The sequence below is a fragment of the Diadema setosum genome, chromosome 4, assembly GCF_964275005.1.
Source record: "Diadema setosum chromosome 4, eeDiaSeto1, whole genome shotgun sequence".
Taxonomy (NCBI): domain Eukaryota; kingdom Metazoa; phylum Echinodermata; class Echinoidea; order Diadematoida; family Diadematidae; genus Diadema; species Diadema setosum.
This window is the reverse complement of record NC_092688.1, coordinates 46,968,633-46,993,884: the sequence shown is the minus strand read 5'-3', so window position 1 is coordinate 46,993,884 and position 25,252 is coordinate 46,968,633. Positions and strand designations below refer to the sequence as shown.

The following is a 25,252-nucleotide window of genomic DNA, read 5'->3' as shown; positions in this document are numbered from 1 at the left end:
TACTGAGTTGTTTTTAGTACAAGGCTATCGAAGTTCTCTACAATTGATAATGGCGATTTTGGCTTGAAATATCATAAGATGCTTTGAGTAGTTTATGTAAAATAGGCCTTAGCCCAAATGAAACATAAAAAGAATCGAAAGTTCGATGAAACTGTTGTCGCTAGAAATTCTGCCGAGACGGGACAGAATTCAAGACTACTCCTTTTTGTTTCTGTTACAGTGCGTGGCCAATTCAATAAACGTGCACTCGCAACGCGCGCACAATCAAATTGTGTTGATCGTGACTGGACTTGCCGCAGTTGAATTCGCGCCACTTGGCGGGAGCGATTTGAAGTGTACTGCGCTGCGGTGTACGTGTGTACGTACGTAACGTGTATTTCGTCATTGGTCAAAGCGCGAACGGGCAGGAACCTGCTGAATGAAGTAGAAAAGGTATTCCCGAGTCGTGACTGCTACTGCTGGAGGACGAATATCTGGACTGAAAAGCAAGAACGTCTTGGTGGAAGAAGTGAATGAAAAGACGCACAACACAAAATGAGCAACTTGTTAACTTCTGCATGTCTTGAGGTATGTCACACGCGTAAAATTAGTGAGAATGCCTCAGATCCTGATGTTGTTTTGATATCGTTGGTCAACTTGGTGCATTGGCATGATTGGTGGTGACTTGGCAGTCTGGCTGTGAATCTCAAAATGTTCAACATGTTCAATGAGTAAATTTATGACACACATTGCATTGCATTTGGAAAGTCAAACAAATGTGCCTGATGAATGTGCTATAAAGTGCTGAGTGAAGAAGAAGCATGGATGTAATGTAGGTTCGTTTTAGATCCACATATTCATGAAATATATAAAAACAAAATTAAAAAGGTGCTAGGACGGATCTCTGTAACCAGGTAATAGTTAAATTACGCCACTTTCGCACCTGTTTGTCAAATGATCTCCAAACATGCACAAACCGTAAACTTACTCTGAATATCCAACAGCCTCAAATATTTGCATCTGAGTGAGATTCAAGTCCAGTAGAAAAGGAATTTTTCACCGTTTTCACTTGTCGGAATATGTCAATAGCAGCTAGATTCTAGTTCACTCTGCGATAACTGTGTTGAACAGCCACAGATCAGACGGCGCAGCTAGCACAGTGTATAAAACATGTTTACGGCAGCTAGCAGCAAGCCCCGCGATTGATCTGATTGTAGCTATCTCACAGGGATCAGAGCAAGTTTTTCTGTGGTATCTTTAAAAAGATACATGTATTCCTTTTTTCCGCCTTTCTCAGCTTGTAGGCTACCGAGTTGTGGTACGAGCGATCGATAAGGATTAAGGTTGTTCGTGTGTGTGTGTGTGTGTGTGCATGAAAGAAGATTGTGAAAAATGTGGTTATAAGACAAGGGTAACTCCATTAAAAAAAAAAAGACTAGTAAAAATGGGGAAAGGATGAAAATAAAAGTAAACATATTTAAAAAACTAGAAAAAATAAGACAAAAGGTTTATAAAATAGAGAGTTCACTAAAAGATGATGGAAGGAAAAAAAGAAGAGAAACTTGCATTATAAAGGAAAGCAAGGGAGGGATGGATTTGTTTGAAAAGAAAAGAGGAAAGCAAAGAGAAAAATATAGATTGAAAACAGAAAAGCACTAGGTAGAATAATAGAATGAGAGATGAATCAAAACTGGATGAAAGCATAGATAATTGGGAAGGATAGAAAGAATCATATCCATGAAGAAAACAAAGAATAATTAGGCAGAAAGTACAGTCAAATAGGAAACTGAGAAAGTTAGACAAGAGGAAACCAGAAAGAAATGATTGATGGGAAGGAAAGGGAAATTTAGGGATAGATTCTACCTGAAAATGAAAGCAAAGATAGAAAAGAAAGAGAAAGATATAAGCAGCAGCACACACTCACCCATGCGCACAACTGCGTTGAAGCTACAGCCGCTAATGCAAGACTTGACCGAGGAAAAGAGAGAAAAAAAGAATTTAGCTTTTCAACGACACCATAGAAAAAGCCGCTGTGTTGCTTCATTCAGACCAAATGACCACCCCCTGAATGTATTCGTACTGTGCTTGTGTACAGAGCAGCATTTCAAGTCATCAAGATTTTCCAATGATTTTCCGACACTTGTAATTACTAAAAGTGTTAAAACTTACATCTGTTTGACTTTGGACAGTGCAAAAGTACACTAGCATCACATAAAAAAGTATTATAAAAATGCAGAATGTTACCCAACAGCAACAATCAGTCAGTGTGGTTCAAATTTACATTGTATGATAAAATACATGTGAGAAAGTGTTTTGTGCAAATTTTTTATATTACTGGTGTGGTAAAACTTGAGATATTTGCTTGGACTCAAAACTGCTTGGGTGCCTTTTTCCCCCTTCTTGCCGGACACTGTTCTCTTCACCATCATCCATTCATTGTTTGTTTTTGCATAGTCTTTGTGTTGGTCCAGATTTTTACCAACATTGTGTCGTAATATTATGGCTCAACTGTACTGTTGTGTGTCTGTACATCAATGCCCACAGTCAAAGGGGATCATCGTCACAACATTCACCATGTATCTTGAGATGAAACGCTAACAGCGATGTTTGTCCTGCAGTGTCCTGCGTAGACGATGTCATGACTGCCATGTTTTCTTGGAGGCCTGTTGTTATGGTTAGCAGTGTTTGTTACCACCCTCTAAACTGCAGTGTTATCAGCAAAAAGATATCCTTAGGTCCTTAGTTGTTAGTTTGTTGTTTAGATCATTGACCTGCGTCAGAACGGGCATTGACCTTGTCCTGAACTTACCTTAGGGGTACCGACGATGTAACACTGACAAAGTTGAATTTGTTCCCATTTTCTTGGAATGTCTGAAAAGAACTTTTCTTTGTTGGGCAGGATGGATTTCAGTAATGCTTTAAGTTGCTGATAACTTCAAAGTTTTATTTGTTCTCACCTTGTAGGCCATCTTCAAAGGTGACCATGTTCAAGCACCAATCCTTCAGTTACTGGTAAGTGAGATCTTTTTTCTTTTTCTTCTTTTTTTTTTTTTGGGGGGGGGGGGGGAGGGGTGTTTTTGCTTGCTTGTTTGATTGTTTTTTTTTGTATTTAACCCTATCTAGGCCGGGCTATTTAGGAAGATCATAGAGCCGGGGGGGGGGCCTCTCAGGCCCCCCCCTCCAGATCTCGGCCATCGACCGCGCGATCGCGACGAAAATTGGCACACACATTGCCTATGATGTAATCTAAAGTACCATGAAGTTAAATTTTAAAAAAAAAAATATCATTTATGCTAAATTATGCTAATTTATGCATGATGATGCATGAAATCAGACAATTTGGCATAAATCACTAAATAAAGCTCAAAATGGGCACATTTTTTGTGTAAATATTCTTTTTAGTGTCCTGAGCAAATATAAGAGAAAAAAATTGTGCCATCAGAAAAAAATTCTGAAGTACTTTATTGTTTTTTGAATTTCTTATGTATTTCCTTGTTTTTTTGACTTTATGATTCCATTGTTTTTTCGATGAAACTTGTTTGCAACATTATTCCGAACAAGAAAATATATTAATAATTAATTTTAATCAATAAAACCCCCAAATAATCATGCTTTTGTGAAATTTGCCTGTAAGCACAGTTTGCATTGAAATTGTACACAAATTCACGTTTTTGAGCAATTTTTGGTCTGACATGCACATACATATTTATGCGCAACTTCGAAACCGCGCACCTGGGCATCGCAAATTTGGTGTCAAAAGATGCGGGAGACTTGAAAGAAAAAAGTCATGAAACGTCGCGGCGATAGCTTTTCGCGTTAGCGATACATCGCGCGGAACGTCGAGGGAGGGGGGGCCTCGGAGCCCCCCCCCCCCCCCGGCCTAGTTAGGATTAAGAGCAACATATTGAAAAATGAGTACCAGGTAACCTAATGTGGAAGAAATTACAGCAGGGAGGGTGCATGTACATGTATTCATTAGATAGTGTAAAATGTAATGCCATTAGGTATCAACATTGAATGATTTCGTGCCATATTTCAAACATATCCCACATCCTTCATCCACAGGCTGTCAAGAAAAATCTATATTTCTCTTCTTTTAAAACATGGCTTCAGTATATGACTTTCAAACCTTCCCTTTTGCATCCCATACTCATGATAGAGCATTCCATAGTATTTCACTGTTCCTTACGTACAGTAGGTGTATTTATATCCAAAGATTCTTACCTTAGAATCTTCCTTTGCATCGTGACTAACATGGAATAACAAACTACATCTCCACCTATTGTTCCCAGGCCTGCAAGAAGATGAATGCTGCCCCCAGTGGCAAGGCCATTGACCGTTACAGACTTCTGCTCTCAGATGGGGTCAATAGCTGCACAGGTAACTAACCCATGTCTCCAATTACATGTTAGCATGTTACTGTCGGCATAAAGATAATCTAACCCGGCCAACAAGACTTACTGATAGAACCTATCATAATCAAATGCTCTGCATGTGTTTCAGATAAAGTGTGATAATTTTATTTCTATCAAGATTTGTCAATTATATATCAAATTTTATCATAAAATTAGACAATGGCCAGATTTCTGAAGTGAATATTGATAGCTTGCATCTCAAATTTAATACTATTCTTTGTCATACGTTCTGACTTTTATTGGAGGGAAGATATTTTTCGTGTGTGAACTGGGCACCCAGTCTCACAGGCTGATGCACACTTTTTTGATGTTGCATTTCACATTCTTCCTGTCAGCCATGTTGGCCACACAGTTGAATCAGATGGTGGAGAATGGGGATCTTGACGTCAAGGCAGCCATGCGACTCAAAAACTACTCCTGCAACCCCATTGCGAACGACAGGTTAGTTAGTGTATAAGTTATACGCCATATATTTAGGGAGTCTAATTTTTCACGAATCAGGACTTCCCAACAATTTCACGAATGGTTAAATTCACGATTGTGGAGTACAGTACTGAATAGAGAAATGTACATAGTGTATGTGTGAATGTCACATTTATGTTGGCATCAGAGTTACACTTTTTGCCCGTTTTTAAATTCACGAATAGGAACCAACTCACGAAATTCGCAAAAACAAAAACCTCACGAATATTTGGTGTATGCAGTGCATATCAGCAAGATTCAATTACAACAACACTACAAAGAATTTAGGCTTATTTCTCCTTTTGCGATGCAGCCAAAGATGAAACAGGTTCCAAGAAATCCTTGTACAAGTATGTACTTATTTTTCATGGAAAAAGACACCGTGGTCAGGAAATGCATATCGTAGATAGCAACCTGGGAGCTATGTTGTCTGTGTGTAGACAATGTGGAATGACTAGGAGCCCACTGTCTTTGATTTCTTGTTCTGTTTTTGTCCCCACCGAACGAGTTCGAGCAGGGGACTATGAAACGGGCTCCGTACGTGTGTGTCCGTGTGTCCGTCCGTGCGTCCGTGTGTCCGTCCGTGCGTCCGTGTGTGATCAAAATGTTCAAAATGCTACTCCTTCGCCATTTCTAACCCGATTTTGATTCTGTTTGCTTTATATGATAGCACTACATGGGAGCTTTGAAACTTCTATAAAGAATTTCAGTTGTGACCTTTGACCTTGACCTTTGACCTATATTGTACATTTTGCTTCAAAATGCTACTCCTTCGCCATTTCTAACCCGATTTTGATTCCGTTTGCTTTATATGATGGCACTAGGTGAGGGCTTCAAAACTTCTACACAGAATTTTGACCTTTGACTTCTTTGACCTTTGACCTTGATTTTTTGCCTATATTGTACATTGGCTACAAAATGCTACTCCTTCGCCATTTCTAACCCGATTTCGATTCCGTTTGCTTTATATGATGGCACTAGGTGAGGGCTTCAAAACTTCTACACAGAATTTTGACCTTTGACTTCTTTGACCTTTGACCTTGATTTTTGACCTAAATTGTACATTTTGCTACAAAATGCTACTCCTTCGCCATTTGTAACCCGATTTCAATTCCGTTTGCTTTAAGTGATGGCACTTGGTGAGGGCTTCAAAACTTTTACACAGAATTTTGACCTTTGACTTCTTTGACCTCTGACCTTGATTTTTGACCTGTATTGTACATTTTGCTATTAAATGCTACTCCTTCGCCATTTCTAACCCGATTTCGATTCCGTTTGCTTTATGTGATGGCACTAGGTGAGGGCTTCAAAACTTCTACACAGAATTTTGTCCTTTGACTTCTTTGACCTTTGACCTTGATTTTTTACCTATATTGCACATTTTGTTACAAAATGCTACTCCTTCGCCATTTCTAACCCGATTTTGATTCCGTTTGCTTTATGTGATGGCACTAGGTGAGGGCTTCAAAACTTCTACATAGAATTTTGACCTTTGACTTCTTTGACCTTTGACCTTGATCTTTTTACCTATATTGTACATTTTGCTACTAAATGCTACTTCCGGCGGGGACATATATTACGCACCGCGTAATTTCTACTTTTCCTTGTTTGTTGGGAGATGTATATTGCACAATTTCATTGGCAATATATTTCTTAGTGACATGATAGTCTGTTAGCTCACTTTGCACCAGTGCGGACATGACTGATACATAATGTTACGTGAGGCTTGGGATACTGCTGTGCATCTGCCCATCAACTATTACAGTTAATATGTGATGTCAACAACTACATGTAACTATAAAGGGGGCTTATTTCTCGTCTGTGAGTAGACATAATGGAATTCCAGGCTGTGATACCAACTCGGGCCACTGAGCACTGACATTGTGATCCTATTATGTGAAAGAGAGTAGATATAGTATAGAGGATGACCCCTAGCTACTGCCTTTAATATTTTTTTCAGACGGGTCATTGTTGTCCTGGACCTGGAAGTGGTCAAGAAGGGTGGAGAAATAGGGGTCACTCTGGGAAACCCCTCACCGATATCAGCAACTGGTCAAACGTCTCGACCTGCAGGAGGTCCAGGTATGTATACTCTTCTAAGTCAGTATTCATTTATTATATCTAAGGTATTAGTCAATTGGAAAAAAATGTGGTACTCTTTCTGTTTAGCCTAGATTTTTAACTTTCATTCAGATCAAGACTCTATTAAGTTTTCTGAATATTATATGAACATCAATTTATTCAGAACTGGAAAAATGTTCGATATTTCAAATACATGGAACCTATAAAATGTGTTTCTGTTTTCATCTTTCCCCAGCTCTTCCTCCCACAATGAAAGGAATATTTTGTTAACATCAGTTTAATTCATTTCCCTGTTTTGTTTTGTTTTGTATGCATTTATTGGGTGTGTATGTTTCTTTCTTTTTGGTGGTTGTCAATTTTGCCTTACATGATGCATTTGAATAGAATAAGATTGGAGTAGTTTATGAATGTTATATGATCCAATCACTATCTTATGAATGTTTATATGATGTAGAGAAATCTTTGCCATGTTTTGCAGCAGCCCCCCAGGCCCAGCCCCAGCCGACAAACCAGCAGCCGCTAGGAGCCCGGCCCACCAACTATGGAAATGCAGGTGAGTAGAGTTAGTGCAAATATTTAGTAATACTGCCCTTTTCTAAATCTGCAACTTTGAACTGGCTTGTTTGTCACAATGCTTTGGGGGAATGACATATGTAGAAAATGACAAAGGTTTATACATGACTTGCCTCTGACAAAATACGAAGACAGATGTGCATTCAAAATGATGTTTTGAAGGCGTATAGGAGATGTCTATTAACACATACCTATGTTAGTTTGACTCTGTCCGAAACATGACGACCAACCAGTTATATGTCTAGCAAGACTTCCAACGTCAAAACTGACTTTTATCCCACAGAAGAAAGAGAATGTTAGTGAAGACAGAAACATTTCTAGAATGGCAGTGGCTATAAATCCTCTTAAGCAATTATTATTATAAAGGAATTATTATTCTGATTATCAGAGACAATTCTTTAAAGAGAATGCATAGGCACAGTTTGCTCTTCACCCAGTATTATAATGTATGAAGCAGATTACTGTATGAGCGAATCACAGTTGGACCGCGAATTTAACAACACGCAAAAATGTTGCCATGTGCTTAGGTAATAGCGCATTTACAATAGCCTCGATGTCAATTCGCAAAAATAACATCTCACAAAAATATTTGTCACCTCATTCGCAAAAATATCTGTACGCGAAAATAACAGCTTATACAGTAGCTTAGGTAGGTGAGATGTTTGGTTTAAAAAAACAAAAACAATGAAAGATATAAAGTGCATATCAAGACACAGCACAGTCCAAAGGCAGGCCAACCGGCACTAGTGTGTCGAAACTGACAGCCTTCAATCTCTACCGTGATCTGGTATCAGGAAACGTGCAGTCGATGCCGAACAGAAACCAGGGCGGGTCCTTCTACGGCCAGGCCAACGGGGCCTCCTCCACCTCTCCACCAAACAAGAAGGTCCAGCCCATCTCCAGCCTCACCCCCTACCAGAACAGGTGCTCTTTAATTTCTTTGTGTGCTTTGAGTGCTGATTGGCACAGAAAACCCCATAGTGTTGTATACTGCCCAAAGTCCCTGAGACAGAAAGGATCAAGACTCTTCTGGAATTGCCGACCATTCACATGGGGAAAAAAAAAAAGACCATTGAAAATCCAGAAATTGAATGCGAGAATCTCAGGCAAAAACACAAATCATAGTCCTCAAATGATATTTGTTGTTGTTGTTGTGTATTTAGAGCTTGTTGAGAGTCAAAATGCTGATTTTAAATGTGAACTTCTTCTTGAACATATATACAATTTTGTACTGCATATTCCTTAAATAAAATGTCAGTTCCACCTAAAATCTGAACTGTACATTCACACCTTGCATGTCACTCCTGATTTGATGAGATCATGCAAATCTTTTGTGGCACATACAAAGTAATTCCAATACTCTGTGTTATAAAATTTAAGCAATTTTTAAATTCCTACCAACTGAGAGCTGTGAAAAAAAAATGCTTGTAGATCTGTCGTCCACATTGATAAAAAATTTTGAACCCGGGAGTTTACATTTATGCCTTTTTTACGGATATAATTGCTTTGATTTCTTTTCATTGCTCCTCATATGGAAAGAGAGAATCTTTATGCAGATTCAAGAAAATATGATTTTGTTGTCTTTGTCGTGTGTGAAACATACAGGAGCACTACACAAGTGATATCATTCCTCAATTAAGTCAGCCGTTTTGTATCTGCTACTTGACTACACAAAAACAGCTTTCGTGCATTCAAGCAGTCTAGCCTATCTTGTTGATTGTCAGACTTTCCAACATGGATGATCGCTTGATGTCTGTTGGCTTCTGCCGTTGTACGTATCCTAAACATCTTTTGGTTTAAAATCTTTTTCAAGATGGACCATCAAGGTGCGTGTGACAAACAAGACGGCAATCCGTCAGTGGAGCAACGCCCGAGGGGAGGGCAAACTGTTCTCCATGGACCTCCTGGACCAGTCAGGCGAGATCCGCTGCACAGCGTTTAACCAGACCGTGGACAAGTTCTACGACTTGATGGAGATTGGAAAGGTCAGGCAAATATTACACACATAATGAATGGTCACGAGGGCGAAATCTTGTTCCATTGCACGAGTAAAGACGATATACTATTTATACAACACCTCAAATGTCAACAGATGTGGTCCACACAGATTCTTGAATTTAGCACAGAAATGGCAACCATTTTCCGTGAAAAACGAATGAGTGGCTGCACAGTCACAGTTGAGTCACCGTGAATATGAATGTACGCAAAGCCGATTGGTAGAAGTTGTTAACAAAAATGAGTGAAAAAAGTATGTGCTTGTAAGCGCGCTTGTAATTGTTGAGTGCACATTGCAAATGTATGTTTATTGTGACATCAGAGCCATGCGATGGAACAAAAACTTCGAGTCAGTCGTGAGTTTAACACGGGAGTCAATGGAAATGCGTGACGTCAGCCATGCATTATCCATTTTTGCTCGAACAAAATTACACGGCTGACAGCCACAGCATGCGATGAAACTTTTAACTAAATGTCACGTGATGAGCAATCGACCAACTAGATAGCTACATTCTATTTAGTTTCGTATAATTGATTTTGATAGTTCCTTCATGATATGAAAAAGATACATTTTTAGTACGCTCACCAGACATTGTGTCTGAGTTGTGCATCCCTGCACCTAGCCACAATTTTTGATACAAGAAACTCAAGATATCTTGATCAAAATGAAATTTATATAATATCACAAAATATTGTCACACAAAGATGGTCTGAATATATTTTTTGTTCACTTCAAATTAAGCAGTGCTGATGAGTCAACATCTTTGGCCAAAATATCTCATTTCAAGCAGTAATTCCAAAATCATTTAATTGTCCCCGCCGAACGAGTTCGAGCAGGGGACTATGAAACGGGCTCCGTACGTGTGTGTGTCCGTGCGTCCGTGCGTCCGTCCGTGCGTCCGTGTGTGATCAAAATGTTCAATTTGCTACTTCTCTGTCATTTATGAGCCAATTTTGATTCTGTTTGCTTTATATGATAGCACTACATGGGAGCTTTAAAACTTCTACACAGAATTTCAGTTTTGACCTTGACCTTTGACCTATATTGTACATTTTGCTACAAAATGCTACTCCTTCGCCATTTCTAACCCGATTTCGATTCCGTTTGCTTTATGTGATGGCACTAGGTGAGGGCTTCAAAACTTCTACACAGAATTTTGACCTTTGACTTCTTTGACCTTTGACCTTGATTTTTGACCTATATTGTACATTTTGCTACAAAATGCTACTCCTTCGCCATTTCTAACCCGATTTCGATTCCGTTTGCTTTATATGATGGCAATAGTTGAGGGCTTCAAAACTTCTACACAGAATTTTGACCTTTGACTTCTTTGACCTTTGACCTTGATTTTTGACCTATATTGTGCATTTTGCTACAAAATGCTACTCCTTCGCCATTTCTAACCCGATTTCGATTCTGTTTGCTTTATGTGATAGCACTAGGTGAGGGCTTCAAAACTTCTACACAGAATTTTGACCTTTGTCTTCTTTGACCTTTGACCTTGATTTTTGACCTATATTGTACATTGGCTACAAAATGCTACTCCTTCGCCATTTCTAACCCAATTTCGATTCCATTTGCTTTATGTGATGGCACTAGGTGAGGGCTTCAAAACTTCTACACAGAATTTTGACCTTTGACTTCTTTGACCTTTGACCTTGATTTTTTACCTATATTGCACATTTTGTTACAAAATGCTACTTCCGGCGGGGACATATATTACGCACCGCGTAATTTCTACTTTTCCTTGTTAATTTTGTTAAACATTGTTTGTTATGTGATTACAGTAATATCTTGGAAACCAGGTCGTCAATCCCTTTCAATACTTTATAGAAAATATGAAGTATGTTTAAAAAAAAATTGTGTGACCTTTGCCCCCACCCCAGGTATACTTCCTGTCACGTGGCTCCCTCAAGCCAGCTAATCGCCAGTACACCTCCATCAACAACGAGTACGAGCTGACCCTGAACAACGACACGGCGATCGAACCATGCGTGGAGGAGGATGTCTCTATCCCCTCTGTCCAATTTGACTTCAAGAGCATCGGAACCCTGGAGGACACCCCAGAAGATTCCATGATTGGTTCGTTTATCAATTTCTAATATCAGTCATTCACAATGTCTGTCACTAAACCTTCATGCTAAAGACTCCTTTTTTTTTTTTTTGGAATAACCAATGATTCTTTCAAAGATCACCAAAATCAGAATAACAAAAAGTAATGCAGACAAAGGGAAGCTGACCAGAAATAAATATAGTATAAATGAAAAATGAGCAAAGAATCCAATCCTGTTGTAATCCCATTTTCCTTTCTCATTTTTCATTCAAATTAGAATTTGGCCCTTCAGTCACTTATCTCATTATATTGGTGTTTTAGAATGTAGGAGGATATAATGTTATAATTCAGTGCCATTTAGATATTCTCAATTATTGTCATTTTACTCCTGTGCTATTTCTGCGGTGTCTGATAATCAAGCATGGCATTGCTTTTAGGGTAATGACTCAGTAATCTCTATTTTGGCATGTTACGGTGACAAAGTGTAAATGTTACTCCTCCTATCCACTCAGATGTGATCGGCGTGTGCAAGAGTGTCAGTGACGTCTCATCCGTTACCATCAAGTCGTCCAACAGGGAGGTCAGTAAGCGGGCACTCCAGCTGGTGGACGATTCCCAGAAGGAGGTCTCCCTCACACTGTGGGGCAAGGAGGTGAGTGTCGGTTACCTTTCCCACCCACTTGTGATTTCATACAGGGCTCACACGGGTAAATAATTCTCCATAGAGATGTGTGTTAAAATTCAACATTCTGTAAAATTGCTGGGAGAAATGAGGTGTTTCATCTTCACTAACCTGGATAAGTGAGATATACCCTTTCATCCATCAAATTTCGGAGGCGGGTTCTTCAGCTCAAACTCTGTCCAAGGGTCCGTAAAGCCAGACTACGAGTTCTTTTCACTCAAAGCATCGCCTATTTTCTGTACATGCACCCAATGAAATATAGTCCCTTCAAATTCCATGAGAAAAGCTTTTGTCTTCCAACCAAAATGCAGTTTGTAGAGGAATTCATACTCAATATCTGCAGCTATTCAGTTTTTTGCCAAACTGCATTATTGATTTTTGATTGATTTTTTTCATCATTTATTTTGGTATCTTTGGTATGAATTTGTGAAGGGGTATGGGACATTCCATTTTATTTACAGGTGTGAGCCCTACACCTCTATTTTGCCAAACATCAATCTAGCACACATAGTACTGACATTGCCATCTTGCATTATTTACGACACGGATTTGCCAATTTGCATTTGATATTTTGTTTGTCAATAATAGGAATATGAATCTTGACTTTAAAGGATGTTTTTAAATGGTTTTCGTGCAACATCCAGAGATGCCAGCTGTTACTTTTTTCCACTGTTTTGTAATCTTTTTGGCCAAAAGAACTGCAGATTTCATGGATTTTTTTCTGTCCTAATTTGAAAGACTATACATGTCTGTAGCAGGAAAGGTAAAAATACTGTTTTTTCCATTAAAAACATACACCTTTTCAGCCCTCAGAATTCTGTAATGCAGTTTATAAAGTTGGCATCCCTGAAAATGATATAACTAACACTTACCCATGTTTTACAATGTATTAGAGGCACTGTTTAGATGAACTTGTGAATAACCTAAAATTTTCATTGTTGTCAACGATGAGAACAAATGTTTGAGGATTGTGGCCATCTGCATAAAAATATTGCCTCTTCCGCTTTAAAAACTTGGAGTCAAAAGGGGCCTGAGCTTTTGATCCTAGCAGAATCTTCGTCAGAGGCAAAATGATAAGCAGGCAGGGAAAGCAATCCAAGTCAGGGACAGGCTAGGGACACAGAACAAAGAAAACTAAAGGGGAGGGTAGGAGGTCATGGGCAAGGAGCCCAATAGGTAAAGGGAGGGGGATTAGAGCAGGAGGGCAGACAGACAAAAGGCAGAGGAGGGTCAGTAATGATCCCAAGGACCATGGGGGCAACCTGTGAAGGATAAGGATGAATAGGAAGGTAACATCAAACCAGATGAGGAACAACAGAGGGATAAAGAATGGAAAAGAATGAAATAGCAACAGCATGAGTTTGGGGAGCAAGTAGCGAGCCCTAAACTGGTGTACCAAGCAGAGGCAACAAAATGAAAGTGAGAATCAACCAACAAATGCAAGTTACCAAGCAGATCAAATTATATATAAAAAAAAAAAAAACTTGTGAAAGAGGTTTTGAGCACACTTTCATTTCAGTCAAAATGCAGCTATGTATATGATGCCATTCTACTTCAAAATAATTTGCTGTATGTTTTGTCTGCTCATGTATCTGTTTGATTGTTTCTCATTTCTCTTTGCCAGGCTGAAGAGTTTGATGGAACAGGAAGCCCGGTGATTGCTGTCAAAGGGGCGCGCCTCTCCAGCTTCGGGGGACGCTCTCTCTCCGTCCTTCAGTCCAGTGTCTTCCAAGTCAATCCAGACATCCCTAGAGCACACCATCTCAAGGGATGGTAAGTGGTGCTTAGCCGCCCCCCCCCCCCCCAAAAAAAAAAAAAAAAAAAAAAGTTGTTTTGCCGCAACGTGACCAACCCTTCAAATGTCCCTGACCCTAGAGATTTCAACCAACAAAATTCTTTGCTATTGCGATCATAGTGACACAATATTTCAGTATCGACAGTGCAATCATTACTGCTTCGGTGCAGTTGCCATCTTTTCCCGTATTTCGCTGATTCTCATTGGAGTTTCACAACTTTCTTCTTTTTTTTTGCAAGTTATCTGCTTGTTTTAATGTAATCCGCACATTGTTTTTTTCTTAGAACAAAACAAAAAGTGTTTTTTTTTCACTTCACCATCTGGAGTCGTATAGTGTTCGCTTCACTGCAAACTGCAGCTGTAAACTACTATTACAGTGTAATGTGCTATTACATTCGCTTAAAAAAAAAAGAAAAAGAAAAAAATCTACCTGCCTACCCTATTTTCATATGGCCTGTTATGGCAATACAACTTTTTTTTTTCTTGGTCTTGGTTTGTAAAGTTTGACTGGTATTCAGCCCACTTGAGGAATCAAAAAATCTGATTGGCTGAAAGTTTTTCAGAGAATCATAACATCTGATTTGTTTAAAGATGGTTAGCTAATAGCGAATTAACCAACATTAATCAATTTCGATGCCGTAGAGCAGCTAGCATTTGCCATCTCGATTCGGTCGTCTGCCTCCAGGTACGACAGTGAGGGTTACTCCCAAGAGTCTCAGTCCATCTCGTCGAAGCAGGGCGGCGGTGGAGGTGGCTCAGGGACCAACTGGATGAACTTCCATGACGTCCACGCCCAGAATTTGGGTCAGGGAGAGAAGGTAAGGAACGCCACTGCCATCCTCTGCGGGTCGTATTGCAGAGGAAAACCAATTAAAGGGAAGATAAACCCAAAGAGCAATGTGGATTGAGTGAAAGCAGGAACATTAGCAGAACACATCAGTGAAAGTTTGAGGAAAATCGGACAGTCGATGCAAAAGTTATGAATTTTTTAAGTTTTGGTGTTGGAACCGCTGGATGAGGAGACTACTAGAGGATATGACGTATGAGTGGACAACAATACAAAGAAAATATAAAGGAAATTCGACAAAAATTCACTTTTCTAGAATTATGAAAGAGCAATGGACCAACCGCTTTCAGAAAGCAGGGGGAATAATTGCTACCCTTAACATATGTCAATATCAAGTTGATGGAATTTGTAATTTTCATGAAAAATTGATTTTTATAGTATTTTCTTTATATTTTCTTGGTATTCTTGTCCACTCATACGTCATAACCTCTAGTAGTCTCCTCATCCAGCGGTTCCAACACCAAAACTTTAAAAATTCATAACTTTTGCATCGATTGTCAGATTTTCTTCAAACTTTCACTGATGTGTTCTACTAATGTTGCTGCTTTCACTCAATCCACATTGCTCTTGGGGTTTATCTTCCCTTTAACCCGTTGAGAGCGGACTGATTTTGCTACAACAAGCATTTCCCATAGACACCTGCCTGAGTATACTCTGGACTTGTCCTTAACGGATTAATGTTGACTTTCATTCTTAACCCATTGAGGACGAGTATACTCGGGCAAGTGTCTATGGGAAATGTGTCAAACGGGTCAAAGTATAGTCAATCAGCCAGGACAGGATGGCTTCATTAAAAGCAAATAAACAAAAATGAGGAAAATTATTGGATTTTAACTACTTTCATATTTCTTGGCATTTTTTTTTTTTTTTTTTTTTTTTGTTTTTGTGCATGACCCAATGGATAAAAGTTTTTGGCATTGACATCATTGCAGTTAATTTTGCATGTGATAGTGAGTGAACAGACTCTATTGTGAAAACCTACAAATTTGAATCAATTTGATTCTCGTAATTTCATATGTCTTGTCCGATTTAAAATTACATGCTCTTTCATATTTCATAAGAGGTTTCTCATTATCTCACTTAGGAATGTTATAAACCTGAATCCCCACCTCAACCAGTACTGTTCAGTCCCTTTAAGTTTCCGGATATCTGTGTCAAGGCCTGAAGCTTCTATGTATTATATGATTTGCCTCCTTGCTTTTCTCTTGATTCATATTATTAATTGGAGAACATTAAAGAGTAAACCACACCCAACCACACCCAACTTTATTTTCTATTTCAAAATGTTCATCTCTTCTGCTTACAGCCTGACTACTTCACAGTGAAGGGAACTGTTCTCTTCGTGCGCAAAGAAAACTGCATGTACACAGTGAGTACAAGGCAGCCCTCAAAATCTCTTGAAATATAGCTACAACAAGAGGAAGGGATTTTAGAATTGAATGCCTATGAGACATAAGAGTGATGATGATACTGTGTGGTCGATAACTTTATGTTTTAGTGTAAGATGACAGATTGTGGCACAAAATGCCAGCAAAGTTTCCATGTCCTGTGAACTGATGTTTGAGTCATTTTGCTGAGTGTGCAACAAGCCCGCTTGGACTTTTAACCATTAGTGCGTATTTTGCCAGTTACTGTGATTGCAGTTACTATAACAAAACCAATATGTCTGGAGTTGATTGGTTTTGCCCTTGCCACTGTGATATTGTACCAATTGCAGGTTGTCCAAGGTGAACATCTATGTTATTGCATGTTGAACAGGTACAAATGGTCAATTTCTGTCTGTATCCTGTGAACAATGCTGCCCTCTAGTGTTTCAGCCAGGACACCTGTATGAAATCATTGAGAGTATTAACCTGTTTCTTACCTCTGGCACCTAAATAGCCTGAGATGTCAATGTTATTTTAGTAAATGCTCTTTAGAGGTTTTCGACAGGAGTAGAAGAAAATTTATCATAAGAGTCCAGTGTGAGTTTCAATCATTTTGTATCAATATAGGCGTGTCCATCATCCGAGTGTAACAAGAAGGTGTCTGAGAATGGAGACGGATCCTATCGCTGTGAGAAGTGTGCAAGGGACTATCCAAACTTCAAATACAGGCTGCTGCTCTCAGTGAGTGCCGCTCACTTCCTTACCCCCTCTCCATCATTCTCACATCCATCCATCCACTTTTTCATTGCTCCTTTCATCTATACACCCTTCCATCTGATAAAAAGTACATTTACCTGTTTGTCGTATCTCCCTTATATGTCTGTGTTCTTTCAATCAGTCTAGATTGATCTATCATTCTAAGCTATCCCATTTGTTAGCTCACCTGAGCCAAAGGCTCAAGTGAGCTATTGCGATCGCACTTCGTCCGGCGTTCGGCGTCCGTCGTCCGTCGTGCATCGTGCGTTGTCCGTCGTGCGTAAACTTTTTAGATTTTCATCTTCTTCTTGAAAACCCCAAGACCGATTTTCATCAAACTTGGCAGGTAGCATCCCTAGGGGGTTAGGAACTCAATTTGTTAAAATGGGCACCATGCCCCACCCAGGGGGCCCCCATGGGGGCCCAAACCCCCAAAATTAAGGAGTCTGTAAAAATCTTCTTCTCTAGAACCAGAAGTGATAGAGCTAAGTTAAAACTATGAGTTAGTACATTGATGACTGTAGTTTCATGTTTGTTCATAGCAGAATCAGGGGTGCCCCCCTTGGGACCCAGGGGACGGGGGTGGGGAGGGGTGGTCCTAATAGGGCCTAAATTGTACATTTTCATCTTCTTCTGGAGAACCCCATGACACATTTTCACCAAACTTGGCAGGTAGCATCCCTAGGGGGTTAGGATCTCAATTTGTTAAAATGGGCACCATGCCCCACCCAGGGGCCCCCAGGGGGGCCCAAACCTGAAAACCTCATGATGGATTTTCGTCAAACTTGGCAGGTAGCATCCCTAGGGGGTCAGGATCTCAATTTATCAAAATGGGCACCATGCACCTCCCAGAGGGCCTCAGGGGGGCCCCAATCCCCCCAAATTAAGGAATCTTAAAAAAATTGGGCCCTTATTGTACATTTTCATCTTCTACTTGAGAATGCCTGGTCAAATTGTAGTAGAGCTGTGAATAATTTAGATTAGTAATTGTGTGAAAGGTGAACTTGCGATACTCGGGTGAGCGCTAGACCCGCGGGTCTCTTGTTTTTAGAAGATAGGTTTTGTCTAATGATTGAATATTTCAAAATAAATGTACTGTATACGGCAAATATTTCATGAGGTTTTTATTTTCGCGAATTTCGCGAGTCAGGTGCTATTTGCAAAATTAAAGACACGCGAAAATATTGACTCTGATCCTGATGTGAATGTGACGTACGGGTGTGCACTTCTCCGTTCGGTACACAACTCCACGATCGTGAATTTAACCACTCGCGAAATCGTTAAGAATTCCCGATTCGCGAAAATTTAAACTCGTGAAATATATGGCGTATACAGTACTTGCTGCATGAAACCATATCCACAAAAGATTTGCAGCTATTTCCTATCCTCAATATTCGTGTGTCACTAGCTTAATCTACCAGAAGCATAGCTTTCTTATATGTTCAGTGTCCAAAATCCTGATGACTATGGTTTAAATCATCAAGCAAATGTTATCATTTACCTGCAATATTGCAAATATTTCCTCTTTTCTCCTACGCACAATTTTAAAGGTTTCAAAGATAAGATCAGTTTCAGTGGTTTTGCTGGCACAATTTCTTCAAAGAATGAAATGTAACTACTATTTGTTGAGTGTCATTTTGGGTTCAACTTTCTTCAAATGTTCAAGAATTTGTGTGTGTGTATTGAAATGGTCAGTGTTGAACTGGTTGTGATTGGCTGTTTGTGACCACAGGTGAACCTGGCTGATGCAACAGACAACCAATGGGTGACTTGCTTTCAAGAGACGGCTGAGCAACTTTTGGGAATATCGGCACAGGAGCTGGGCTCTCTCAGAGATCAGGTGACATTGCATTTTAATAAACTTTCTCTCATTAAGTCAGACAGATGTAGGTGGTGTTATTTAATCATTAATGTGTCTAGGCACCTAGCTCAACTTTCCCAAGAAACTTTCACTCGTACAGATGTAGGTGGTGTTATTTAACCCTTAATGTTTCCAAGCACCTAGCTTAACTTTCCAAGAAACTTTCCCTCATACAGATGTAAGTGGTGTCCAAGCACCTAGCTTAATTTTCTCAAGAACTTTACTTTACAAAGGCAGGTGATGTTATTTAACAATTAATGTGTCCAGGTGCCTAGCTTAACTTGCCAAGATTTGTTATCAGCATTCAGCTATCCATCCAAACTTGACCTGATGGTGGATTAGCAAGCCCACTAGGGTGTAGCAATGTGCCTCAGTCCAACAGGATGGCTGTGGTGCACAGTAGGGATTGGGGGGATTAGATAATCTCTATTCATGGACAAATACTTTCCAGACATTTCAAGACATGAAAGGGATGGTGTAGTTTTGGTTGAGATGGGGATTCAGGCTTTTTTGTTTTGGGGTTTTTTTGTGAGATGATTAGAAACCACTTTTATGAAATATTAAAGAGCATACAATTATAAGAGGAAGTAAAAGTTTTTTTTAATGAAAATTCAGTATGAAATGGCTAAGATATCCAAACACAAAGCAAATCAAAGTGGTCCTAATAAAAAGTTAGTTCCACCTTTTATTAGGACCTCTTTGTTTTTGGATACCTCACATTTGTCACGGCAACCCTTTCTCCCTCATTTACTTCACTGTGCAAACCTTCGAGTAACACATACCTCAGCTACTTTAAAAACGATTTTCTTTTATTTTGCATATCTTCAATTCTTTTCTTTCCATGAACCATAAACAACTGTTCAAAGTACTTTACACAGACATGATTGTATTACATGACAATGATAATTGAAGCATTCACCCTCATCCGGTCAGAGAGCCTTGAATCCAACCTTGTAGTGTATGATGAGACTGCGCTAACCAATCACATTGCGCTGTTTCTATCTGCACAGGGTGAAGCAATGGAGAAGGACTTCAACAGGATTTTCCGCGATGCCTGCTTCAACAGCTACATGTTTCGCATGCGCATCAAGATGGAGACGTACAATGTGAGTTTCCCCATTGGTTATCAGATAGCCATGAGAATAGTGACCACTGTCTCCTATGCAAAGTGAAATTCCACTCCATTTTCAACTTTACTTTGACAATCAAAGCCAAGTCACAAAATATTAGAAGTGTCATTAAGAAAACTAAAAGTCAGAGATAAAATGAGAAAGTCCTTGGATGTCAAGGTTCAAATTATTTCGTAGAATAAGAATATTGGTTGAAACCAAATATGCAAATTACTAGTACCACTTAAATGGAAAAAAAAGACAGAAAATGAGAACATAATTGGATGTCAAAGTCCACACGATATTGTAGAACAGCGATGTTGGTTGCAGCCAGTTATGCAAATTATCATTATGACTATGATCTGGAATTGAAATCAAGATTTGGCAAAGCCACAGACGACAAAATCTACTGTATACGCCATATATTTCGCGAGTCTAAATTTTCGCGAATCGGGAATTCTCGACGATTTCGCGAGTGGTTAAATTCGCAATCGTGGAGTCCTGTACTGAACAGAGAAGAGTACACGCATATGTCACATTCACATCCGGGATCGGAGTCAATATTTTCGCGAGTTTTTAATTTTGCGAATAGCACCTGACTCGCAAAATTCGCGAAAATAAAAACCTCACGAAATATTCGGCGTATACAGTACTTCAAAGCAAATTTGCAGTATGCAGAGTTTGATGCTGAACTGTTGCCACTGCCTGTCAGACATCAACATCTTGTGGTCCCCGGCCTGCAGTGACACGGCATTCTATCTTCAGTTTATAGTCTCTAGGAAAGGAAGACCACTGCATGGTTGGTCTTCCCACGTTACCAGGATCTTACAGAGTGGGATTTATTTTTGGTCTCCATCTCCTTTTGTACCCCTCCCCCCTTGCAGGAAGAGGCTCGTCTGAAGTGTACCTGTATGAATGCCACGCCCCTCAACGTGAAGGATTACACGAAGAAGCTACTTGATGACATCAGACACATGGCCACGGCATAGAGTGACCCTCACCCCCTCCGATGCCTTCGAGTGCAGGGTCTGGGTTCTGACGAGCGTTCTCCTCTCTTCCATGTGGTGGTTTTTCCTCTGAAGTTTAACAAGGTTACATCATCCAAGGACTGTTACTTTCTGGAAACATTATACTTGTATCAGATAGTGAAAACGGGCAATTGATGTCGGACATCAGTCTCAATCAGGGGACATACATCATGAAGCAAACGACCAATTTGATACAATTGTACCAAACTTTGGAAGGAAGTATATGCAGTATTAATGGAATGATATTCTCACATTCTCGCATTCTCACAAAGTAATTTGTAAACGAGAAAGTACAATACCGTTAAAGGGCAAGATTGGGGGAAAAAAAGAATCTCCCCGAAGCAGCAGGACTTTCTATTATACAGCTTTCATTGTTTCTGAGTAGATTGAGAGCACTCTCTACCATTTTTTTTTCTCCTTTGATTGGGTATCAAAAACATTGAAGTTGAAGGAAAATTTGTTATGACTTTGAAATACTTTGTTGTGTGTTTTTTCACTTTTATCAAATAACAATCTTGTAGGGGTCATTAAAGTATGTTAGTGTGTTGTTGTGACATCATAACAGTTATCCCAGAGGGTTTTTCGACACTTTAAAACTAGCCAAAAAAAAAAAAAGAGAGAAAAAAGTATGTTCTCATATTGAATGAGGAGCCACTTTGGTGTATGTAATGAGGTATCTGTTTCTCAGTGATGAATTCAAGAACATATTTTGTTGTTGTCATTATGAAGAGTACTAGAGTCAGATAACCATAACCAACTGGGCAGAAACTTCATCTACAACATGAAATGACCCTGTGGGTTTTCATCTCATTACAAAATGCCATACAGGGTGTAGAAAGAAAAACTGGCACAATATACTTCAAAGCCAGGACGACGGTTTCTTTATTTCACTCAAAGTGACATCATTAGACAGCCATGAATATGTTGGTGGCTTCCTTTCATGTGTTCATATCATAATTTTTTATTACTACTAGCATAGAAGGTTATTGCAGTTTTATGCAGCTCTCATTTTGCTTACGTGATGCTCTCCTGTAGTTACCCTTTAACTTAGAAGATTCTCTACTTCACTTTTGTTGGCATGTTTCTTTAACTGGTTTTACAGCTTGCTTTATTACTCTCAAACGATCATGCATTCCTATCTAATTGATAAACAAATAGAATAGGTGTAATGATAAAAAGAACAGTCATACAATTGTATCGTTTACAAATGTTTGTTTTGAACCTGAAACTGAGTGAAAGTCGTTACCAAAGCATGAATTTTCACATGCGGTGAAACTTGTATGGAATATGTAAATTGCATTGTAAACATGTCACCTATGTAGCTTCCTTTGACCTATAAATAAAGGAACATTTTGCAAAACAAACTAGTTCTGATTTATTGTGTTCCGTTCAGACAGCCCTCTTCAATTGTGCAGCATTGTTGTGTGTACACTGTACCTAGCATTGTTTTGAAGATAGAGAGCATTGTATGTGTACACTGTACTTGTACCGAGTGGTGTAGGGCTCACAGGGGTAAATATTTCCCCATAGAGACGTGTTAAAATTCAAATTAACACAATAATTCTGTAAGATAGCTTGGAGAAATGAGGTGTTTCATCTTCGGTAACCTGCAAAAGTGAGGTATGCCCTTTCATCCATCAAATTTCCAAGGGGGGTTCTTCAGCTCAAACTCTGTCCAAGGGTTGGCAAAGCTAGACTATGAATTCTTTTTATTCCGAAAATCACCTATTTTCTGTACATGCACCCAATCAGTGTCCCTTCAAATTCTATGAGAAAAGCTTTCATCTTCCAACCCAAATGCAGTTTGAAGAGGAATTCATACTCAATATCTGCAGCTATTCAGTGTTTTGCCAAACTGCATTTCTAATTTTTAATTAATTTTTTCTTCATTTATTTTAGTATCTTTGTAACAATTTTGTGATGCGGTCAGGGATATTCCATTATACATTACAGGGCTCACACCTGTAAATAAAATGGACTGTCCCAGACCCCTTCACAAATTCGTACCAAAGATACCAAAATAAATGAAGAAAAAAAATAATTAAAAATCAATGATGTAGTTTGGTAAAAAAAAAATGAATAGCTGTAGATATTGAGTATGAATTCCTCCACAAACTGCATTTTGGTTGGAAGATGAAAGCTTTTCTGATGGAATTTGAGGGGACTATATTTCATTGGGTACGTGTAAGGAAAGTAGGTGATTTTTTGAGTGACAAGAACTCGTAGTCTGGCTTTGCGGACCCCTGGACAGAATTAGAGCAGAACAACCCACCCTGGAAATCTGATGGATGAAAGGTAATATCTCACTTATTCAGGTTAGTGAAGATCAAACACCTCATTTCTCCCAGCTATTGTACAGAATTTTTTGAAATTTGAATTTTAACACACGTCTCTATGGGGAATTATTTACCCGTGTGAGCCCTATAGAGAATGCACGCAATACCTGCAAGTCTATGGGAAGTATTCATCCCATACAAACTCTGCTGGTTAATGTTCATCTTGTATTGTGTCAGATCTCTTCCTCCCTCCCCCTTCTGCTCCCTACCCCCCCCCCCCCCTCTTTCTCTACCTCTCTCCTCTACTCCTCCCCCCCCCCCCCCACTCTCCCTTGCTACAATTTCTTTTCTTAATATTATGTTCTTGTGGTACTAGATCTTAGTAAATAGCAGTCATCAGTATCACAACTTTGAATGACTGTGTTAATCTTGTATTGTGTATCTTGTATTGTGTCAGATCTCTTCCTCCCTCCCCTTCCCCTCCCTACCCCCCCCCCCTCTACCTCTCTCCTCTACTCCCCCCTCCTCCCCTCCCCAACTCTGCCTTGCTACTATTTCTTTTCTTAATGTTATCTTCTTGTCACTAGATCTTAGTACATAGCAGTCAGTCATCAGTATCACACAACTTTGAATGACTGTGTTATTTTAATGTATTTCTTTGTTTTGGCTACCACTGAAACAGCTCAAAATACATAAAGTTAGTCTGTTTGACAAAACAAAGTCTTATCAAGTACTTTGTAGGCTATAAGGTGATGATGACACCCCCACAATCAAGGATAACTGCCTGGATCTATGTATTGATCTCATGAAGAACTGATCAAAACTGCAAGATTTATTAAAAAAAAACCCTAAAGGGCATGATTTTCTAAAAGTGTCCCTTTGAGAAGCTTTATAATCCTTGAAAGTGTAATTTCTCATATGATGTAGGGGCAAATATCATAAAAAATACATTTATGATGTTTAAAAGTCAAATAAGAAATATGACCTCCACTATAGGGCTCACACCTGTAAATAAAATGGACTGTCCCAGACCCCTTCACAAATTCGTACCAAAGATACCAAAATAAATGAAGAAAAAAAATAATTAAGAATCAATGATGTAGTTTGGTAAAAAAAAAATGAATAGCTGTAGATATTGAGTATGAATTCCTCTACAAACTGCATTTTGGTTGGAAGATGAAAGCTTTTCTGATGGAATTTGAGGGGACTATATTTCATTGGGTACGTGTACGGAAAGTAGGTGATTTTTTGAGTGACAAGAACTCGTAGTCTGGCTTTGCGGCCCCCTGGACAGAATTAGAGCAGAACAACCCACCCTGGAAATCTGATGGATGAAAGGTAATATCTCACTTATTCAGGTTAGTGAAGATCAAACACCTCATTTCTCCCAGCTATTGTACAGAATTTTTTGAAATTTGAATTTTAACACACGTCTCTATGGGGAATTATTTACCCGTGTGAGCCATATAGGTGTGGAGCACTGTATGGGCTCTGGCATTGTATGTGTGATAGCGCCCTCTCCATGCAGTGCTTGTTTAGCATAATTCTCAATATGTACCAAGGTAAACATGGCTACACTGGTTTTCTCCATGTACTTTCCTTGATTCCGTCTGAATAAATGATGTGTGTGTGTGTGTGTTTTGGGGGTGGAGTGCATGTGCAAGTGTGTGTTATGTGTTCTGTTTAAATATGTACGAGTAAACTATAAATTCTTTTTATATATGAATTGTGAGCAAGAAGCATTCACGAGTGGAATATGTATGTGCACTTTTTATGTTGTGCATGTGATTGTTTCATTGTGCATGTAATTTCTATACCACTGAACATGAACACTGAACTAAAGGATACATATGAAAATAAGGAAAATACTTGCTCATGTATAAATTCATGATATGTAAGTGAAGAATGAAATATGGATAGGTTAGAGAGAGATGACACATTGATAGATCAGATCAGATGTGTCTGGGTGTG

General features: G+C 39.2%; 1 protein-coding gene across 4 annotated transcripts; it reads left to right on the top strand.

Moving 5' to 3' along the window:
* Positions 1-430: 430 nt before the first annotated feature.
* Positions 431-22,366, top strand: LOC140228054 (replication protein A 70 kDa DNA-binding subunit-like). Of its 4 annotated transcripts, none has more exons than XM_072308458.1 (17): positions 431-567; positions 2,944-2,991; positions 4,272-4,359; positions 4,730-4,835; positions 6,817-6,938; positions 7,420-7,491; positions 8,306-8,435; positions 9,325-9,496; positions 11,394-11,589; positions 12,073-12,212; positions 13,867-14,015; positions 14,723-14,855; positions 16,191-16,253; positions 16,879-16,992; positions 18,740-18,847; positions 19,879-19,974; positions 20,862-22,366. In XM_072308458.1, exons 1-17 carry the CDS (start codon positions 535-537, stop codon positions 20,964-20,966), a joined length of 1,875 nt encoding a protein of 624 aa, XP_072164559.1. In that variant the 5' UTR covers positions 431-534; the 3' UTR covers positions 20,967-22,366. The 4 variants fall into 4 exon arrangements, with proteins under 4 accessions (XP_072164559.1, XP_072164557.1, XP_072164558.1 ...); XM_072308456.1 differs by having other exon boundaries at positions 8,276-8,435; XM_072308457.1 differs by having other exon boundaries at positions 7,417-7,491.
* The last annotated feature ends 2,886 nt before the right edge of the window (positions 22,367-25,252 follow it).

Coding starts and splice junctions, on each gene's coding strand:
- LOC140228054 (XM_072308455.1), top strand. CDS start 535: ATGAGCAACTTGTTAACTTCTGCATGTCTTGAG. Junction 568..2,943: donor TAACTTCTGCATGTCTTGAG/GTATGTCACACG, acceptor CTCACCTTGTAG/GCCATCTTCAAAGGTGACCA. Junction 6,939..7,416: donor TCGACCTGCAGGAGGTCCAG/GTATGTATACTC, acceptor CATGTTTTGCAG/CAGCCCCCCAGGCCCAGCCC.